Source organism: Staurois parvus, unplaced genomic scaffold (genome assembly GCF_062004578.1).
Source record: "Staurois parvus isolate SC_StPar_1 unplaced genomic scaffold, SC_StPar_1.0 ptg001590l, whole genome shotgun sequence".
NCBI lineage: Eukaryota > Metazoa > Chordata > Amphibia > Anura > Ranidae > Staurois > Staurois parvus.
This window is the reverse complement of record NW_028319386.1, coordinates 503,167-520,000: the sequence shown is the minus strand read 5'-3', so window position 1 is coordinate 520,000 and position 16,834 is coordinate 503,167. Positions and strand designations below refer to the sequence as shown.

The 16,834-nt window shown below is 46.5% G+C and overlaps 1 protein-coding gene and 1 long non-coding RNA gene across 3 annotated transcripts in view; both read left to right on the top strand.

The window, feature by feature from the left end:
- The window catches only part of LOC149435178 (uncharacterized), a 16,003-nt gene extending 6,790 nt beyond the window's left edge, over nt 1–9,213 (top strand). The window contains exons 3-5 of one of the 2 annotated variants that reach the window (XR_016308537.1): nt 995–1,068; nt 2,861–3,001; nt 8,848–9,213. This is a non-coding gene — a long non-coding RNA (uncharacterized LOC149435178). Of the gene's footprint in view, nt 1–994; nt 1,069–2,860; nt 3,125–8,847 lie in introns of those variants that run through there. The other variant, XR_016308536.1, reaches the window with a different exon arrangement.
- A 5,101-nt stretch (nt 9,214–14,314) lies between these two features.
- Nucleotides 14,315–15,286, top strand: LOC149435177 (taste receptor type 2 member 40-like). Its single transcript, XM_089662929.1, has one exon. The coding sequence runs from the start codon at nt 14,315–14,317 to the stop codon at nt 15,284–15,286; it is 972 nt and encodes a 323-aa protein (XP_089519055.1).
- Nucleotides 15,287–16,834: the final 1,548 nt, after the last annotated feature.

Genomic DNA, 16,834 nt, shown 5'->3' with positions numbered 1-16,834 from the left:
ACGTTGCGTTTGTCCGTCACCTGCTACAGGATGTGTGTCCGGCACCACCTACAGGGCGTTTGTCCAGCACATGGCGTTTGTTTGGTACCCCCTACAGGTTGCTGTGCGGCACCCCCTACATTGCGTTTGTCCGACACCCAATACAGGGCGTTTGTGCGGCACCTGCTACAAGGCGTTTGTGCAGCACCCGCAACAGGGCGTTTGTCTGGCTCCCCCTAAAGGGTGTTTGTCCGAGACCCGCTACAGTGCGTTGTCCGGTACCCCCTACAGGTTGTTCGTCCGGCATCCCCTACAAGGCGTTTGTCCGGCACACCTACAGGGCGTTTGTCCGGCACCCCCTATAGGGAAGTTTGTCAGATCTCCTTCCCTGGGCTTCTTCATTAGAATTCCACAGAAGTCTGGTGTTTGGTCACTGCAGGCGGGGTGAGGAGAGGGTCTGTCTGGGTAGGAAGGTGGTAGCTGGGATGGTAGAAACAGTCAATGTGAGGAGGAATGTCAGGAGTACAGAGCAACACCAGACACACCCAGAAAGCCATGTGTATGATGTCACTGTCAGGTCAGCCTCTGTGTCCCCAACCAGCATGACCAGGAAATAATGGAATGCAATGCGATCTGCACTGCATTACATTCAGGGGATTCATGCCGGTCTATTAGACCCCGAGTGTCTCATTAACCATGATCTGTTTACCAAAACGTCATCACATGGGGACTTTATGTGCCCTATGTGATGTAAAATAAAAGGTTTTAAGAGTAAAAATTAGTTATACCCAAACACACAAAATATCCCACCCTTTAAATAAAAAAATTTTTGAGGGCCCCCCCCCCCCCCGTTCGAATGAACATCAGCACACAGTTTGGGGCGCATACGCATGAAAACTGCACTTGCAATACACACATTACATATCACCATGCACGTCGCACAGAGTAAGATTGTAATGTGTATGTATGATGACAAATGTGTGAAATGCTGAAGATTTTTGTCTTCTCTTGGCAGCCCATCGGTGCTGAAACCTTGAGGGACGTCGGCTGAAAGTACATCTGACAAGTGTCCTGCTGGAGCTGCACATGGTGGGTCGTTTATAATGTAAAGCCTTTCCTGTAGTTGTGACTTTCATCCCGAAGGTTATTCCATCCGAACGTTGTTTTAGTTTGGGAGGTTAAAGTGTTACTGACCACTTGAAGACGTCCTTACGTACGTTTACTTTGGCAGTTTCAAGTGGTACCGTGGACTGTACGTCTATACTGACTGGGGGTTTGTGCTGGGCGGGGACCATCTGTCTATACTGAGGGATCTGGGCTGAGGGCGCCGTCCGTCTATACTGAGGGCTTTTTGCTGAGGGCATCCTGCGTTTATACTGAGGTGTCTATACTGAGGGCTTTTTGCTGAGGTCACCGTCCGTCTATGCTTGAGGACTTTTGCTGAGGGCGCCGTCCGTCTATAGTGATGGATCTGTGCTGAGGGACCGTTCGTCTATATCAGGGGTGGGCAACTTTGGCCCTCCTGCTTTTGGCGAACTACAAGTCCCATCATGCCTCTGCCTTTGGGACTCATGCTTGTAACTGTCAGTTTTGCAATGCCTCATGGGACTACAACAAGCTGGAGGGCCACAGTTGCTCACCACTGGTCTATACTGAGGGCTCTGGGCCGAGGGCGCCGTCCGTCTATACTGAGGGCTCTGGGCCGAGGGCGCCGTCCGTCTATACTGAGGGCTCTGGGCCGAGGGCGCCGTCCGTCTATACTGAGGGCTCTGGGCCGAGGGCGCCGTCCGTCTATACTGAGGGCTCTGGGCCGAGGGCGCCGTCCGTCTATACTGAGGGCTCTGGGCCGAGGGCGCCGTCCGTCTATACTGAGGGCTCTGGGCCGAGGGCGCCGTCCGTCTATACTGAGGGCTCTGGGCCGAGGGCGCCGTCCGTCTATACTGAGGGCTCTGGGCCGAGGGCGCCGTCCGTCTATACTGAGGGCTCTGGGCCGAGGGCGCCGTCCGTCTATACTGAGGGCTCTGGGCCGAGGGCGCCGTCCGTCTATACTGAGGGATCTGGGCCGAGGGCGCCGTCCGTCTATACTGAGGGATCTGGGCCGAGGGCGCCGTCCGTCTATACTGAGGGATCTGGGCCGAGGGCGCCGTCCGTCTATACTGAGGGCTCTGTGCCGAGGGCGCCGTCCGTCTATACTGAGGGATCTGGGCCGAGGGCGCCGTCCGTCTATACTGAGGGATCTGGGCCGAGGGCGCCGTCCGTCTATACTGAGGGATCTGGGCCGAGGGCGCCGTCCGTCTATACTGAGGGATCTGGGCCGAGGGCGCCGTCCGTCTATACTGAGGGATCTGGGCCGAGGGCGCCGTCCGTCTATACTGAGGGATCTGGGCCGAGGGCGCCGTCCGTCTATCCCCCACAGGTCAGCTTTCACCACCCATCCTCCATAGAGCAGCCTTTGGACCCTCATCCCCCACAGGGCAGCTTTTGGACCCCCTACAGATATTACATTTATAATCATGCTACCAAAATAAGTGTGCCGTGTAAATTGCCTTTAGCATCACTCCTTTTTCTCCTTGCTGGAGGCGGCCATTTTACTGAAGCCCAGAGCTCCATGAGCAGCAGTAAATCTTTAGGCTGTCAGCACATCGGCCTTTACATCTTCAGCACAGTGCCTGAAAACAGCGAGCAACTGAGCATGTGTAGTGCAAGGTCACAACAGAGAGGGTCATCCTTCCCAATGGAGACATGGCGAGCAATCAAAGTGCATCCACACTTCATCCAAAGAAAAAAATGTTAACTTGTTAATCGTTAAATGTTGTTAATGAATGCCGGCGATTTCCAGCAACTGTCTTCTAATTCTGATCCAATTTCTGTCTCCATCTAGGTCTCGTCAAGCAGCTCCCTGACTACGGCTGTATCCGCAGTGCTGTGCGCTGCCTCCGTTTCTGATCTCCATCCAGTTCAGGGGGCACATTTTTTGGAATAAACAAGATCTGGTCTTTGAGGATCAACTAGAGAAATGCTGGTGATTTACTTTCAGAAAACATTGAATGTTGGGGGGGGCTTCCCTTTCAGCAGATGTAAAATACAGCCATTTGACATGTGAACAACTTGTGACATCCCTGAATAAAATGTTATTTTAAAGGAAGTATTTAGACTTGTTTGGGGGGGGGGGGGTGTATGTTACTGTTAACCACTTGTCCTGCAGAGGATCCCCCCCCCCCACCTGACCAGGCCATTTTTTGCGATACGGCACTGCACTACTTTAACACCAGCACCAATATTAAAGACCAGATCAGTGTCACGAATGGACTGCATATGTGGCTGGCAGTGGCGGGTGACAGTTGCGGTGAGTGGAGGATGATGGATCCACACTCTGACAGATCTCAGGCTGGAATTCCCCAGGTAATGGGGGGAGGTAAAACGCTGTGACAGCAGGCAGCTGTACGGAGTGATCCCACACAGTGACAGATCCAACACAACACAGCAACACTGACACAGATCAGAAGGCCCAGCAGACAATAGAAGAGCAGGCTGTGGGATCGTGATGATGTCATCACTCACTGACACATTACATATGTTTTTTTTTTTTATCAGTTCAGCCACGTTTTTTCAAAGAAAAAGCATTTCCATCCATTTTTCATCAGTTTATTCAGTGTTTTCATCCATATACATCCATTTTTTTTATCCGTTTACATCTGCTTTACATCAGTTTTTTCATCCGTTTCACATTCATTTTTTCATTCATTTTTCATGTGTTTTTTTTCATCTGTTTTCATCAATTTCCATCCATTTTACACCCGTTTTTTCATTCGTTTTCATCCATTTTTTTAAAAACCAGCACATCTCTCAGTAAAAACGTGTATAAAAAAACCACTGGGAACATCTAAATGGCATTTCTTTCTGAAGTCCTCAAGCAGCAAAGCATCAGGAGGGGCTACAAAGAGCAGTGTGTTCTCATCAATTGAAGGTATCTACAGGTCCAATCTAGCGACTGCACTAGTAGGGCCCACTGTAGAATGCCACAGTCCTCTAGTTGGCCACTCCAACCCTGCTGCTAACTATAAGCCCTCGCCTACAGGGCACTTCTACCCCCTTCCTGCCTACCGGGCGCTTCTACCCCCTTCCTGCCTACCGGGCGCTTCTACCCCCTTCCTGCCTACCGGGCGCTTCTACCCCCTTCCTGCCTACCGGGCGCTTCTACCCCCTTCCTGCCTACAGGGCGCTTCTACCCCCTTCCTGCCTACAGGGCGCTTCTACCCCCTTCCTGCCTACAGGGCGCTTCTACCCCCTTCCTGCCTACAGGGCACTGTTACCCCCTTCCTGCCTACCGGGCGCTTCTACCCCCTTCCTGCCTACAGGGCGCTTCTACCCCCTTCCTGCCTACAGGGCGCTTCTACCCCCTTCCTGCCTACAGGGCGCTTCTACCCCCTTCCTGCCTACCGGGCGCTTCTACCCCCTTCCTGCCTACCGGGCGCTTCTACCCCCTTCCTGCCTACCGGGCGCTTCTACCCCCTTCCTGCCTACAGGGCGCTTCTACCCCCTTCCTGCCTACAGGGCGCTTCTACCCCCTTCCTGCCTACAGGGCGCTTCTACCCCCTTCCTGCCTACCGGGCGCTTCTACCCCCTTCCTGCCTACCGGGCGCTTCTACCCCCTTCCTGCCCAGGCCAATTTCCAGCTTTCAGCGCTGTCGCACTTTGACAATTGCACGGTCATGCAACACTGTACCCATATGAAATTTTTAGCATTTTTTTTGAGACAGCTTTATTTTGGTGGTATTTAATCACCTCAGGGTTTTTTTATTTTTTCTTAAAACACCAAAAACCACTTGTTTTTGTTATAAAGTTTTGTAAATAAGTGATTTTTCTCCTTCACTGATGTGCGCTATAGAGGGTGCAGTGATGGGTACTGATAGGCTGCACTGATGGACACTAATAGGTGGTACTGATGGGCACTGATGAGAAGGCACTGGTAGGTGGCACTGATGGGCATTGACAGGCATCACTGAAAGGCAACACTCATATATGGCACTGATAGGCGGCACTGACTGGCACTGTTAGGCAGCACTGACTGGCACTGATGGGTGACACTGAAAGGCAGCTCAGATGGGCACTGATATGTGACACTGATGGGCACTGGCAGGTGGCATGGACTGACAGCTGGCACTGATGGACACTGACAGGTGGCACTGCTGAGGCTACACAGATCATCAGGGCACACTGATCATCAGTGCCCTGATGATCAGTGTAGATGTCCCCTCCGAGGAATACTGATTACCGGCTCTCCTCTCCTCTGTCAGCGTGACATCTCATGAGGAGAGAAATGCCGATAACCGGCATCTCCCTATTTACATGCGATCAGCTGTGATTGGACACAGCTGATCACATGACCGAGCTGACATCTTCGGCTCTTTTCGTTGAGCGGTGATCCGCTGTGTCCGAGGGACAGAGCGCACCGCCGATCGCCGCGCTGCGCGCTCCCGGAGCCGCGCATGCGCAGTTAGAATGGGAGGATGTCATATGACGTCCTCCCAGAACGAGAGAACCGCCTTGCGCCCATCATTGGACTATATGGCGGCGGGAGGTGGTTAAAGCTGAAAACCGCACACTCAGTAAAAACCGCACTCTTTACACACAGAAAACATTTGTAGGGACACAGTTAACCCCTAATTGTTAACCCCTTTCCAGCCAGTGTCAATAGTACAGTGACAGTGTATATTATAAGTGCCAAAAATATGTGTTGTGATTCAATCAAACATAAATTAATCAAAATAGGTATAAAAATATAAATAAAATTTCTAATCCATTCATATAGTGATATTTCCAAAGTCAATTACGTAAGTTTCAATAAAAGTGCTTCTCTTGAAAAAAAAAAAAGTGCTCTTCAAATTTAGATCTTAATATGCGCTCACCTCAATGGAAGCCTAACTATCAATTAGGCAACCATAACTTTATATTTAACCACTTGCCTACCCGGCACTTATACCCCCTTCCTTACCAGGCCAATTTTCAGCTTTCAGCGCTGCCGCACTTTGATTGACAATTGCGCAGTCATGCAACATTGTACCCATATGAAATTTTGATCATTTTTTTCTCACAAGTAGAGCTTTCTTTTGGTGGTATTTAATCGCCACTGGGCGCTTTACTTTTTGCGCTATAAATTAAAAAAAGTGCAAAAAATTTGAAAAAAATAAAAAAAGTTTATTTGTTTCTTTTATAAAATTTTTCAAACAGGTATTTTTTCTCCACTGATTTGCGTTGATGAGGCGGCACTGATGGGCACTGATAGGCAGCACTAAAGGGCACTGATAGGCAGTACTAATGAGGTGGCACGGATAGGCGGCACTGATATGCAGCACTGATAGGCGGCACTGATAGGTGACACTGATGATGGGTACTGATAGACTGCACTGACTGGCATCACTTCTGGGCACTGACTGGCGGCACTGACTGGCAGCACTGGTGGGTGGCACTGGTGGGCAGCACTGGTGGGTGGCACTGGTGGGCACAGGTGGGTGGCACTGGTGGGCACAGGTGGGTGGCACTGCTGGGCACATGTAGGTGGCACTTCTGGGCACAGGTAGGTGGCACTGCAGAGTGGCACAGGTGGGTGCACTGCTGGGCACAGGTGGGGGCACTGCTGGGAACGGGTGGGCGGGGCTAGTGGGCGCACTGCTGGGCGGAACTTGCGGGTGTCACTGCTGGGCACCGATCATCAGGGCACTGATCATCAGTGCCCTGATGATCGGTGCCGATCCCCGCTCTGACAACTGCCGGTTCTCGGCAGTACTTTCCTCACGATCTGACAGCGTGAGGAAAGTGCAGCCCAGAACCGGCACTTGCATTTCCCTGTGATCAGCGTGTCATTGGACACCGCTGATCACGTGGAAAAAGGCCGGTGGGATCGGCCTTTCACCACATCACGTGATCAGCTGTGTCCGTAGGACACAGCGATCACGGAGATCGCCGGGTGCGCGCCCCCTGGGGCGCGCAGGAGAGCGCGTTCTGGGAGGACGTCATATGACGTCCACTCAGAACTGGCCGGCCGCGGTGAAGCCGTCATTCGGCTATGCGCGGTCGGCAAGAGATTAACATCTTGACGCCGGCCGAACGCAAATGTGCGGCCTCCCGGTGTCTGGGCCTAGAGGCCGAGCGGCCGCACATTTGCATTCTATTAACCACTTGCCGTCCGCCTACTGTTTATAAACGTCAGGACGGTGGCACTCCAGGGGCGGGTTGCCGTTCATAAACGGCACCCGCCACTTCTAGCTGTGCGCGCTCCATGGGGCCGCGCAGCACCGCAATCTGGTGCCCGCTGTGTCCTCCAGACACAGTGAAACACCGATCGTCGGACAGGACCCCTGTACGAGGTCCCGATCATGTGATCGCTGATTGGCCAATCAGTGATCACATGCAAAGTAGTAAGCAAGATGTCACTTGTGACATCATTGCTTACTACGTGTGAAATCTGTGAATGATCACAGAGATCACATGGTACAGGGCTATTCACAACAGCCTTGTACCATGTGACAAGCTGTGACCAATCACAGTTCACTCAGTAGTTCTCAATGGCTGCAAGAATGCAGACAGAGAAAAAGAGAAATGATTGCTCTTACATCCTATGTGTGTAAAAGCAATCACTGTAAAAAAAAAAAAAAAAAAAATTCTTCTTCACCCCCCACTAGTACAGTGTCACCACTGCTAGGGTGACTATGTAAAAAAAAAAAAATATAAAAAAACTAAATAAAAATGTCTAAAAATTATAATTTTTGGTTATAAACTAATTTTGGCTTTTTTTTTTTTTACTAAAAAGCTAACGGAATAAATTTTAGCCAAGATTTATGATGAAATATTATTTATTTGCAAACTTTTATAAGAAAAACACTTTTTTTCAAAATTTTTGGACTTTTTCATTTACATAGCAAAAAAAAAAAAATCCCAGCGGTGAATATATACCACCAAGGGTGACTGTAAAAAAAAACAAAAAAAACCCCAACACATAATAATATAAAAATGTAAAAAAAAAATATTTTTGGTTATAAACTAATTTGGGTTTTTTTTTTAATAAAAAAGATAACTGAATACATTTTGGCCAAGATTTATGAAGAAAGATTATTTATTTGCAAAATGTTATTTTTTTTTTCAAAATTTGTGGACTTTTTCATTTATATAGCAAAAAAAAAAAAAAAAAAATCCCAGTGGTGAATGAACACCACCAAAATAAAAGCTTTATCTGACTCAAACAAATGGTAAAAAATTCATATGGGTACAGTGTTGCATGACCGCGAAATTATCATTCAAAGTGTGATAGCGCTGAAAGCTGAAAATTGCCCTGGACAGGAAGGGGGTTAAAGTGTCCGGACATGAAGTGGTTAAGAAAAATCACATGCGCCAAGAGCGCGCGCCCAGCACACATGTCCGGTACTCGCAGAAAGGTCCCGGTCTCCTCTTTCGATCGGGACCTTTTCTCGATCATGTGACGACGCGTACGCCGGTTCTCTAAACCCCGCCTCCCGGCTTCTGAAACTCTTAAAGGGCTGGGAGGCGCCGACGTGAAGGGGTTAAAAGACAGGATGAATCATCTCTTCTATCAATGATATGCAGGATAATAGGTGTAATTCTCCATTTTATCCACCGGGGGTACATTCCCCTGACGAAGCCACGTGAGCCAGTGGCGCAACTCGTAGGGAAGGGGCTCTGACGTCACCACGCACTCGAGATCATAGCGGCGAGTATAGGCTGTGTGTTCAGCACACACAGAGGAGGCTCTAGAAGGCTTACTAATATTGTTGATATTGTGAGTGTATTCTTCTACTGCACACAAATAAAAGTGTTAAAGGATAAGGCACTAAAGGCTTCTTTTTTCCATAGGACTCTGAGGAGAAATAAGGAAAACGAAGATAAATCCTTATCCTGCAGCACGAAGAGGGAGAGGTCCATGCAATCCAATCCGTAGAAGGGGAGTAGACTACCAAGCAAACCCTGGTGGATGAAATGGAGAACTACAACCATTATCCTGCATATCATTGATAAGAGAGGATTCGTCCTGTCTTTTAAATATAAAGTTATGGTTTCCTAATTGATAGTTTAGGCTTCCTTTGAGGTGAGCGCATATTAACATCCAAATTTAAAGAGCATTTTTTTTTTCCCAAGAGAAGCACTTTTATTGAAACTTATGTAATTGAGTTTGGAAATATCACTATATGAATTAAATATAAATGTTATTTTATATTTTTATACCTATTTTGATTAATTTATGTTTGAATCACAGCACATATTTTTGGAACTTCTTAATTGTTTAAGCACATTTAGTAAAGTAAGAGGAGCGCGGTGTAGCAAACTAGCTCATCAGAGTTGGAGCGGAGTTCTCCTTTTCCATTTATTCCTCTCTTTTTATTCTAGATATTTTCTATTTCTCAGCCCTCATTCCCTACCCCCTGCCGTCCTGAGAGGCAAACGTTATCTCCTGACAGATGGTGTGGGTCAGCCAGGTTAAGCATCCTGAGTCCAGGTACCAGGCAGTCTGCTGAAATATAACCTTTCTCACCTACGTTCTGATAAGGCCAGCATTTCTCAGAGAATTGGGAAGCACTGACCCCAAAACTGTGTAAGCCCCCACATCATAAAACAGATAATAGCTTCTCTCCCGGACTTAAAAGAGAATTGAACATTCCTCAGGTCAACTGTGTGTTTCATGTCATGGATTATGAAGCTGTTAGTTTTAACTGAGTTTGCCACTGACCACTCCCAAAACGTGTAGTCAGAGCCCCCCTCCCTTTGAGAGGGACTTTTAAGAAGAGAAAAGCTAGTTTTAAGTTGATATACACAGATCTCCCAGCTAACATCGAAGGAGGAGATAAAGAATCGTCCTGCTCCGCAACTTGGATCTGCAAACCCAGGCATATGGGCAAGTAACTTAACCCTGTAATTCCCTTCCTAATTATCTCTTTGCTGTGTCTTTATATACACATACAGTGGTGATCGAAAGTTTGGGCACCCCAGCTAAAAATTGGTATTAATGTGCATAAAGAAGCCAAGGAAAGATGGAAAAATCTCCAAAAAGCATCAAATTACAGATTAGACATTCTTATAATATGTCAACAAAAGTTAGATTTTATTTCCATCATTTACACTTTCAAAATAACAGAAAACAAAAAAATGGCGTCTGCAAATTTTGGGCCCCCTGCAGAGTTAATATCTTGTACTGCCCCCTTTGGCAAGTATCACAGCTTGTAAACGCTTTTTGTAGCCAGCCAAGAGTCTTTCAATTCTTGTTTGAGGTATCTTTGCCCATTCTTCCTTACAAAAGTCTTCCAGTTCCTTGAGATTTCTGGGCTGTCTGTCACGCACGGCTCTTTTAAGGTCTATCCATAGATTTTCAATGATGTTGAGGTCAGGAGATTGTGAAGGCCATGGCAAAACCTTCAGTTTATGCCTCTTGATGTAATCCCCCGTGGATTTCGAGGTGTGTTTAGGATCATTATCCATTTGTAGAAGCCATCCTCTCTTTAACTTCAGCTTTTTCACAGATGGCATCAAGTTACCATCCAAAATTTGCTGAAATTTTATTGAATCCATTTTTCCTTCTACTCGTGAGATGTTCCCTGTGCCACTGGCTGCAACACAACCCCAAAGCATGATTGATCCAACCCCATGCTTAACAGTTGGACAGAGGTTCTTTTCATTCAGTTCTGTGCCCCTTCTTCTCCAAACGTACCTTTGCTCATTCCGGCCAAAAAGTTCAATTTTAACCTCATCGGTCCACAGAACTTGTTTCCAAAATGCATCAGGCTTGTCTATATGTTCATTTGCAAAGTTCAAACGATGATTTTTGTGGTGAGGACGTAGAAGAGGTTTTCTTCTGATGACTCTTCCATGAAGACCATATTTGTACAAGTATCTCTTTATAGTGGAATAGTGTACCACAGCTCCAGTGTCTGCCAGATCTTTCTGGAGGGATCGTGCAGTCAAACGTGGGTTTTGAATTGTTTTTCTCACAATCCTGCGAGCTGTTCTGTCTGATATTTTTCTTGGTCTTCCAGATCTTGCTTTAACTTCCACTGTTCCTGATGACTGCCATTTCTTAATTACATTCCGAACAGAGGATATTGACATCTGAAAACGCTTTGCTATCTTCTTATAGCCTTCTCCAGCTTTGTGAATGTCAATTATTTTCAGTTTCAGTTTTCTAGACAACTGCTTAGAAGAACCCATGGTGCTGATTGTTGGGGCAAGGTCAGATGAGTCTGGGCATTTAAAACCTTTGAGATTGACATCACCTGGTCTTCCCAGACGATGATTGAGAACAATCCATGACACTGGCAGGTCTCAGCTTTGCAAAGGGGGCAGTGCATGCTATAAATTCTGCAGGGTGCCCAAACTTTTGCAGACGCCATTTTTTTGTTTTCTGTTATTTTGAAAGTGTAAATGATGGAAATAAAATCTAACTTTTGTTGACATATTATAAGAATGTCTAATCTGTAATTTGATGCCTTTTGGAGATTTTTCCATCTTTCCTTGGCATCTTTATGCACATTAATACAAATATTTAGCTGGGGTGCCCAAACTTTCGATCCCCACTGTATATATTTTTTCGTGACATCTTTGTAAATATTTTATTGCACCTGTTTTGACTCTTTTAGTAATAAATCTTTCTTTCTGAAAGTGTTAAACTGTTTCTAAGCGCTTACTTGCAATTCACGAATCCCTGCCTTTGAAGAGACGCTACTGTTTGTTATATCTCTGTATAGCAGGTCCACAGGCCATGCTATATAGATCAATATTTCAATCATTATAGTGTATATTTGATAACGGGAGTTTCCCAGTCTCCGACAAAAGGGGTGGTGGCAGTAGAGGGTTAGTTGCGTAATTAACCCGACCCAGTAACAAGCGCATTTAGGCTGCAGGCACCGATTGTAGTCCATTAGCTGGGCAATCGCTGTGCTGTGTGCAGCTGAGTGTGGCCTTGTTACGCGCGTCACACCGCGGTTTTAGTTCGGCCGGTCCTTTGGTCACGAGTTTGGTGAGAAAGTCTGGGGTCTGACGCCGTGGGCGTGACGTATTACTGTTAGTCGCGGTCGTGCGATTGTCGCATGTTGGTGGGGGCGACCGTGGATCCGTGACACGCGGCACTATTGCACTTTAATAATTTTTATATTACACATTAATAAGAGTGTGTATCAGCGCCAGCGAACCTTAGTAATATAATTAGCTACATTTATAATCACAAGGAATCCTAGTGGCTCACAAGCACTTTATTATTATATAGTATATATTATAAGCACTGATTACTGTATTAGTATCATTGGAGATGCCAGTGTCATTTAGTCAGTTCACACCCAGTGGTAGTTAGTGTCAGATTGCCTGCCGCACTATCATAGTACCAGTGACTGGTACTGTCACAGGGTGATGTGTGGGCAATGTGCTTGTGTCACGATCAGGGGTCAGGTTTAGAGATCAGTTGCTATAGCAGTGTAAGGCTTACCTGAAACCAGCAGGATAGGTACACCAGCAGGTCACCCTGGGAATGACGCAGGCTCACCTGAGGTGCGGGGTCTAAGCACTAACCGGTCTTCACCAGAGCTCCGGAGAGTGGAGATGGATTTGGCTGCGTGTTAGTACCAAGTCGCAGATCTCTGGATCACCCCACCAGGGAATGAGCAAGCCAGAATCCAATAGCAGATCAAACAGGTTAGGGATCTAGCAGAAGCGGAGTCAGTCAACAAGCCAAGGGTTGGTCACAAACGGTAGTAGATGAGGATGAGGCAGAATCGTAGTCCAGGAACAAGCCAAAGGTCGGTAACGAAGGTATAGGACGACAGCAGGAGAGACGAGCGGGATATTGGCTGGAGAAGGCACAATAATCTGTCAAACAGGAAATGTAGAGACATGGCTTTTATCAGGACGTTCATGGGAGGAGCAAGGGGTTCAAGGTTCAAGATAAACAAGGTCAAGGTAGGATCATCGAAATAATTGTCAAGGGAGCTGTCCAGCATTCCAGGTGGCTCAGCAAGAAGAAACATTGCCTCTCACCGCAGAAGGCCCAGGTTTGAACCCAGGCTCTGACCGCTCGCTGATTGGCTCTACTTCTCCTCACTCATGGGCTCTGTGTGAGGAGAGACAGAGCCGTTCAACTGAATGGTGTCTTTGTTGACATCACATGACGGCTGTGATTGGACACAGCTGTCATGTGAGCAGAAGGGCCAATCAGAGGGCCCTTCTACTGAGCTCTGATGAACACAGGCACACGGAGAGCGTGCAGCTGCACGGCCACGAGGCCATTCTTGTGCACATGTTCTGAAGGAAATTCCTGAACGTCCACTCAGAACGACGAAGCTCCCACCTGGCTGTTTATGTGCAGTGGCCGGGTGGGAAACGGTTAATAGAATGCCCACTGATCCTGCTACAAAGGTTCCTGTTAAGGCACTTCCTATTATGGGGTGACAACACTCTGCCCATGTGTCCCAGATGTTCTTGACTCACGTTCTGCATGCAAAGTCCACCATTGCCACTAGGTGGAAGCCGGTCCAGACCAATAATGTGTAGCCAATGCTGCATTGAGACAAGAAATGGCTAAGACGCTGGAAGATATCAACAGCGCTAAGATACAAAAGAGGTGAAGCTGTATTTTCTCAAAAGAGAATTACATTTTTGTGATGTAGAGGGCATGACAATGGGGCACTCTTTACGTCTGGAGGAAAAGAAATTTAATCTCCAAACACGGAAAGGTTTCTTCACAGTGAGAGCTGTGAAATGTGGAATAGACTCCCTCAAGAGTTGGTTGTGGCCAGCTCAGTGGAATGCTGTAGGAAAGTCCTGGATTCTTTCTTGGATACACAGAATATAACTGGATATAACATTTATAGGGAAAGTTGATCCAGGGAATATCTGATTGTCTCGGGGAATCAGGAAGGAATTTTTTCCCCTGCAGGAGAAAATTGGATCATGCTTTGCTGGGTTTTTTTTTTGCCTTCCTCTGGATCAACTGTGGGTGTAGGATTATAACTTTTTTTTTTTTTTTTTTTTTAATGGTTGAACTGGATGGAATTTTGTCTTTTTTCATCCAGACTAACTATGTAATTATGTACAGAACTACAGCAAACCAAATGTCTTTAAATCTGTCAACATCTATGGACTGAGCTGTGTATTTTAGCATGGCGTACTACCGGCCATCCTTATCACCAACCAAAGCAAACAAAGCTCACATTTCCTCTCCCCCGTCTACAAAATTAGTTTGTTTGAATATTGTTGTTAGAGAAAAATATCTACTGCTCCTGTGGTTTGCATATTCCCTTCTACTTCATCTGAGAAAACCATTGTCTCATTTATTGTCTCCACCATGGACACAAGCTTCACCCTAGGTCTTACAGCCCTCCAGGTTGTGGCTTTATTGTTGGGGTTCGTCACCAATGGATTCATGCTTGGAGTTAATCTCTCAGATTGGAAGCACCGCGGGGATATCACTGCCGCCGACCACTTCATATGTGCTGTTGGCTTTTCCAACCTCTCCCTCCAGACGTGGTTGGGATTCGACTGGTTTTGTGACCTTTTCTGGAACTCGGACTTACTTTGCCAATCGGTTCACGCCCTGAAAATGATTTCCATTCAGTGCAGTCTGACGTTGTCAGGACTGCTTTGTGTGTTCTACTGCGCCAAAATCTTGACTTTCAATCATACTTTGATTTGTTGGTATCAACGGCGATTTCTTGTGTCTTACCGAAGAATAATAATTTTCTCCATGATTGAATGCGTTTTAATGGGATGTCCACTGTTCTGCATTGCGGAGAAGAACCTGAATCAGAATAAGAACCTCCCTTCTGCCAATGGCAGCTCCACCTTGATCGACGCTCCAACTCTCGGTGACATTTACTTAGGTATATACCGTGTTTTAGTTTTGCCTTTTGGGTACACCGTTCCATTGGCGTTGACCATCGGCTCTGCAACTCTTATAATAACTTCTCTAAAGCGGCACTCGAATCGCATGCGCAACGCAATGAACACGAAGCATGAGGCCTTGGTAGATGCCCACCTCTGTGCTGGATTCACCATTTTCTCTCTTCTTCTGTTATTTGTTATGTACTTTATAATTGCCGTTATTAATATAACTGATATTTTTAAGGAAGGAGATCCACGCTTAGTACTCTGTCAGCTAGTCTCTGCGGCCTATGCTCCAGCACATAGCACCGTGCTCATTAGAGGCAATTCCAAACTCAAGAACGCGGGAGCTAAAGTTAAAGAGAGGATAGTGCGGGTTCTGAAGCCAAAGGGATGGATTGAAGAAGATTCTGTGGTTTATATCGCTCAGCATTAAGCCCTTGGCACCAGCGCCTCCCGTCCCTTTAAGGGTTTAAGGAGGCGGGGTGGGGTTTTAAGGTCATGTGACCACCGTGATTCGCTGTCACGGCGGTCACATGATCGGGAAAGGTCCCAATCGAAAGAGGAGATCGGGACTTTTCCGTGAGTACCGGACATGTGTGCTGGGAGCGCTCTCAGCACATATGTTTTTCTTAATTGCACGCAAATATGCGGTCGCCCAGACGCCGGGAGGACGCACATTTGCGTGCGGCCAGTATGAAGAGGTTAAAATAGGAAGGGAGGGGAGGGCTACTTTTAATTCATAGACCAGCCTTTCTCAACCAGGGTGCCTTGAGGTTTTTTCAGGGGTGCCTTGGCAAAATGTCTAAAAATTGTCCAAAACTTGTATACAAGCCAGCAGGTGGAACAAGCCCGCCTTTTAGTTACACATAGCCACAGATTTTCATTGTGCGCCATTACGACCTTCCTGACAACCAATGACATCATCTCTTGATAAGGATGATGTCAGCTGCCTGTGCAGCATCCTAGTCTGACCCTCCCCCGCCCCTCTCCATCAGTGCTCATGTCACATTAGCTCAGTGATAGAGAAAAACTGAGGGAGAAGAGAAACATGGGAATACTAGTCAGTACCAGTGTGCAGAAGTGTCTTTGCTTTTGAACAATAAATCACCTCTAATGTTGGGCGTCCTACATGTGTGGATGTTGCTGCTATTAATATGTACTGTAGATGATGATATATTTAAAGTCTGCAATTTTTATGTCGAGGAACGTTATTCGGAAATTGACAATTTTTAGCTGCAGCTTTTTCACAGATTGGTGAACCTCTGCCCATCTTTACTTTTGAAACACTCTGACTCTCTAATGCCGGTCATAGACTGGTCAAACATCGGCCGATTTAAAAAAAAAAAAACGAAAAATCGATCGTTTGATTGGCTGATGTTACCACCAACGTTAAAAAAAAAATTAGCCGATTTTCGACCCATCTATGACCGGCATTAACCCCATAACTTCTGTCCCTTGCAGAGACAGGGGAGCGCACCATACAATGTGACAGCAATACATAAGAAGAAGTAGAAGAATTCCAGTCCGCTATTATATTTTATATGAAAAAGTCTTGCGGTTGCAAAAAATGTATCCATTTGTAACCAAATAAAAACATCTGTATCCAAATAAAAACATTGTAATACATTATTTGGATTACAATGTTTTTATTTGGATACAGATGTTTTTATTTGGATACAAATGGATACATTTGTTGCAACCGCAACACTTTTTCCTATAAAATATAATAGCAGACCGGAATTCTCCTCCTCCTCCTTCTCCTCCTCCTCCTCCTCCTCCTTCTTCTCCTTCTCCTCCTTCTCCCCCTTCTCCTTCTCCTTCTCCTCCTTCTTCTCCTCCTCCTCCTTCTTCCTCTTCTTCTTCTTCTTCTCAGATTTTTTTATCCGTAAAACGATTGGCCGATTTGCCCATCATTGCCGGGAAAATCGTCCGATCATCAAAATCGGCCACACATTTTCCAACATGCCTGATAAAAAAAATG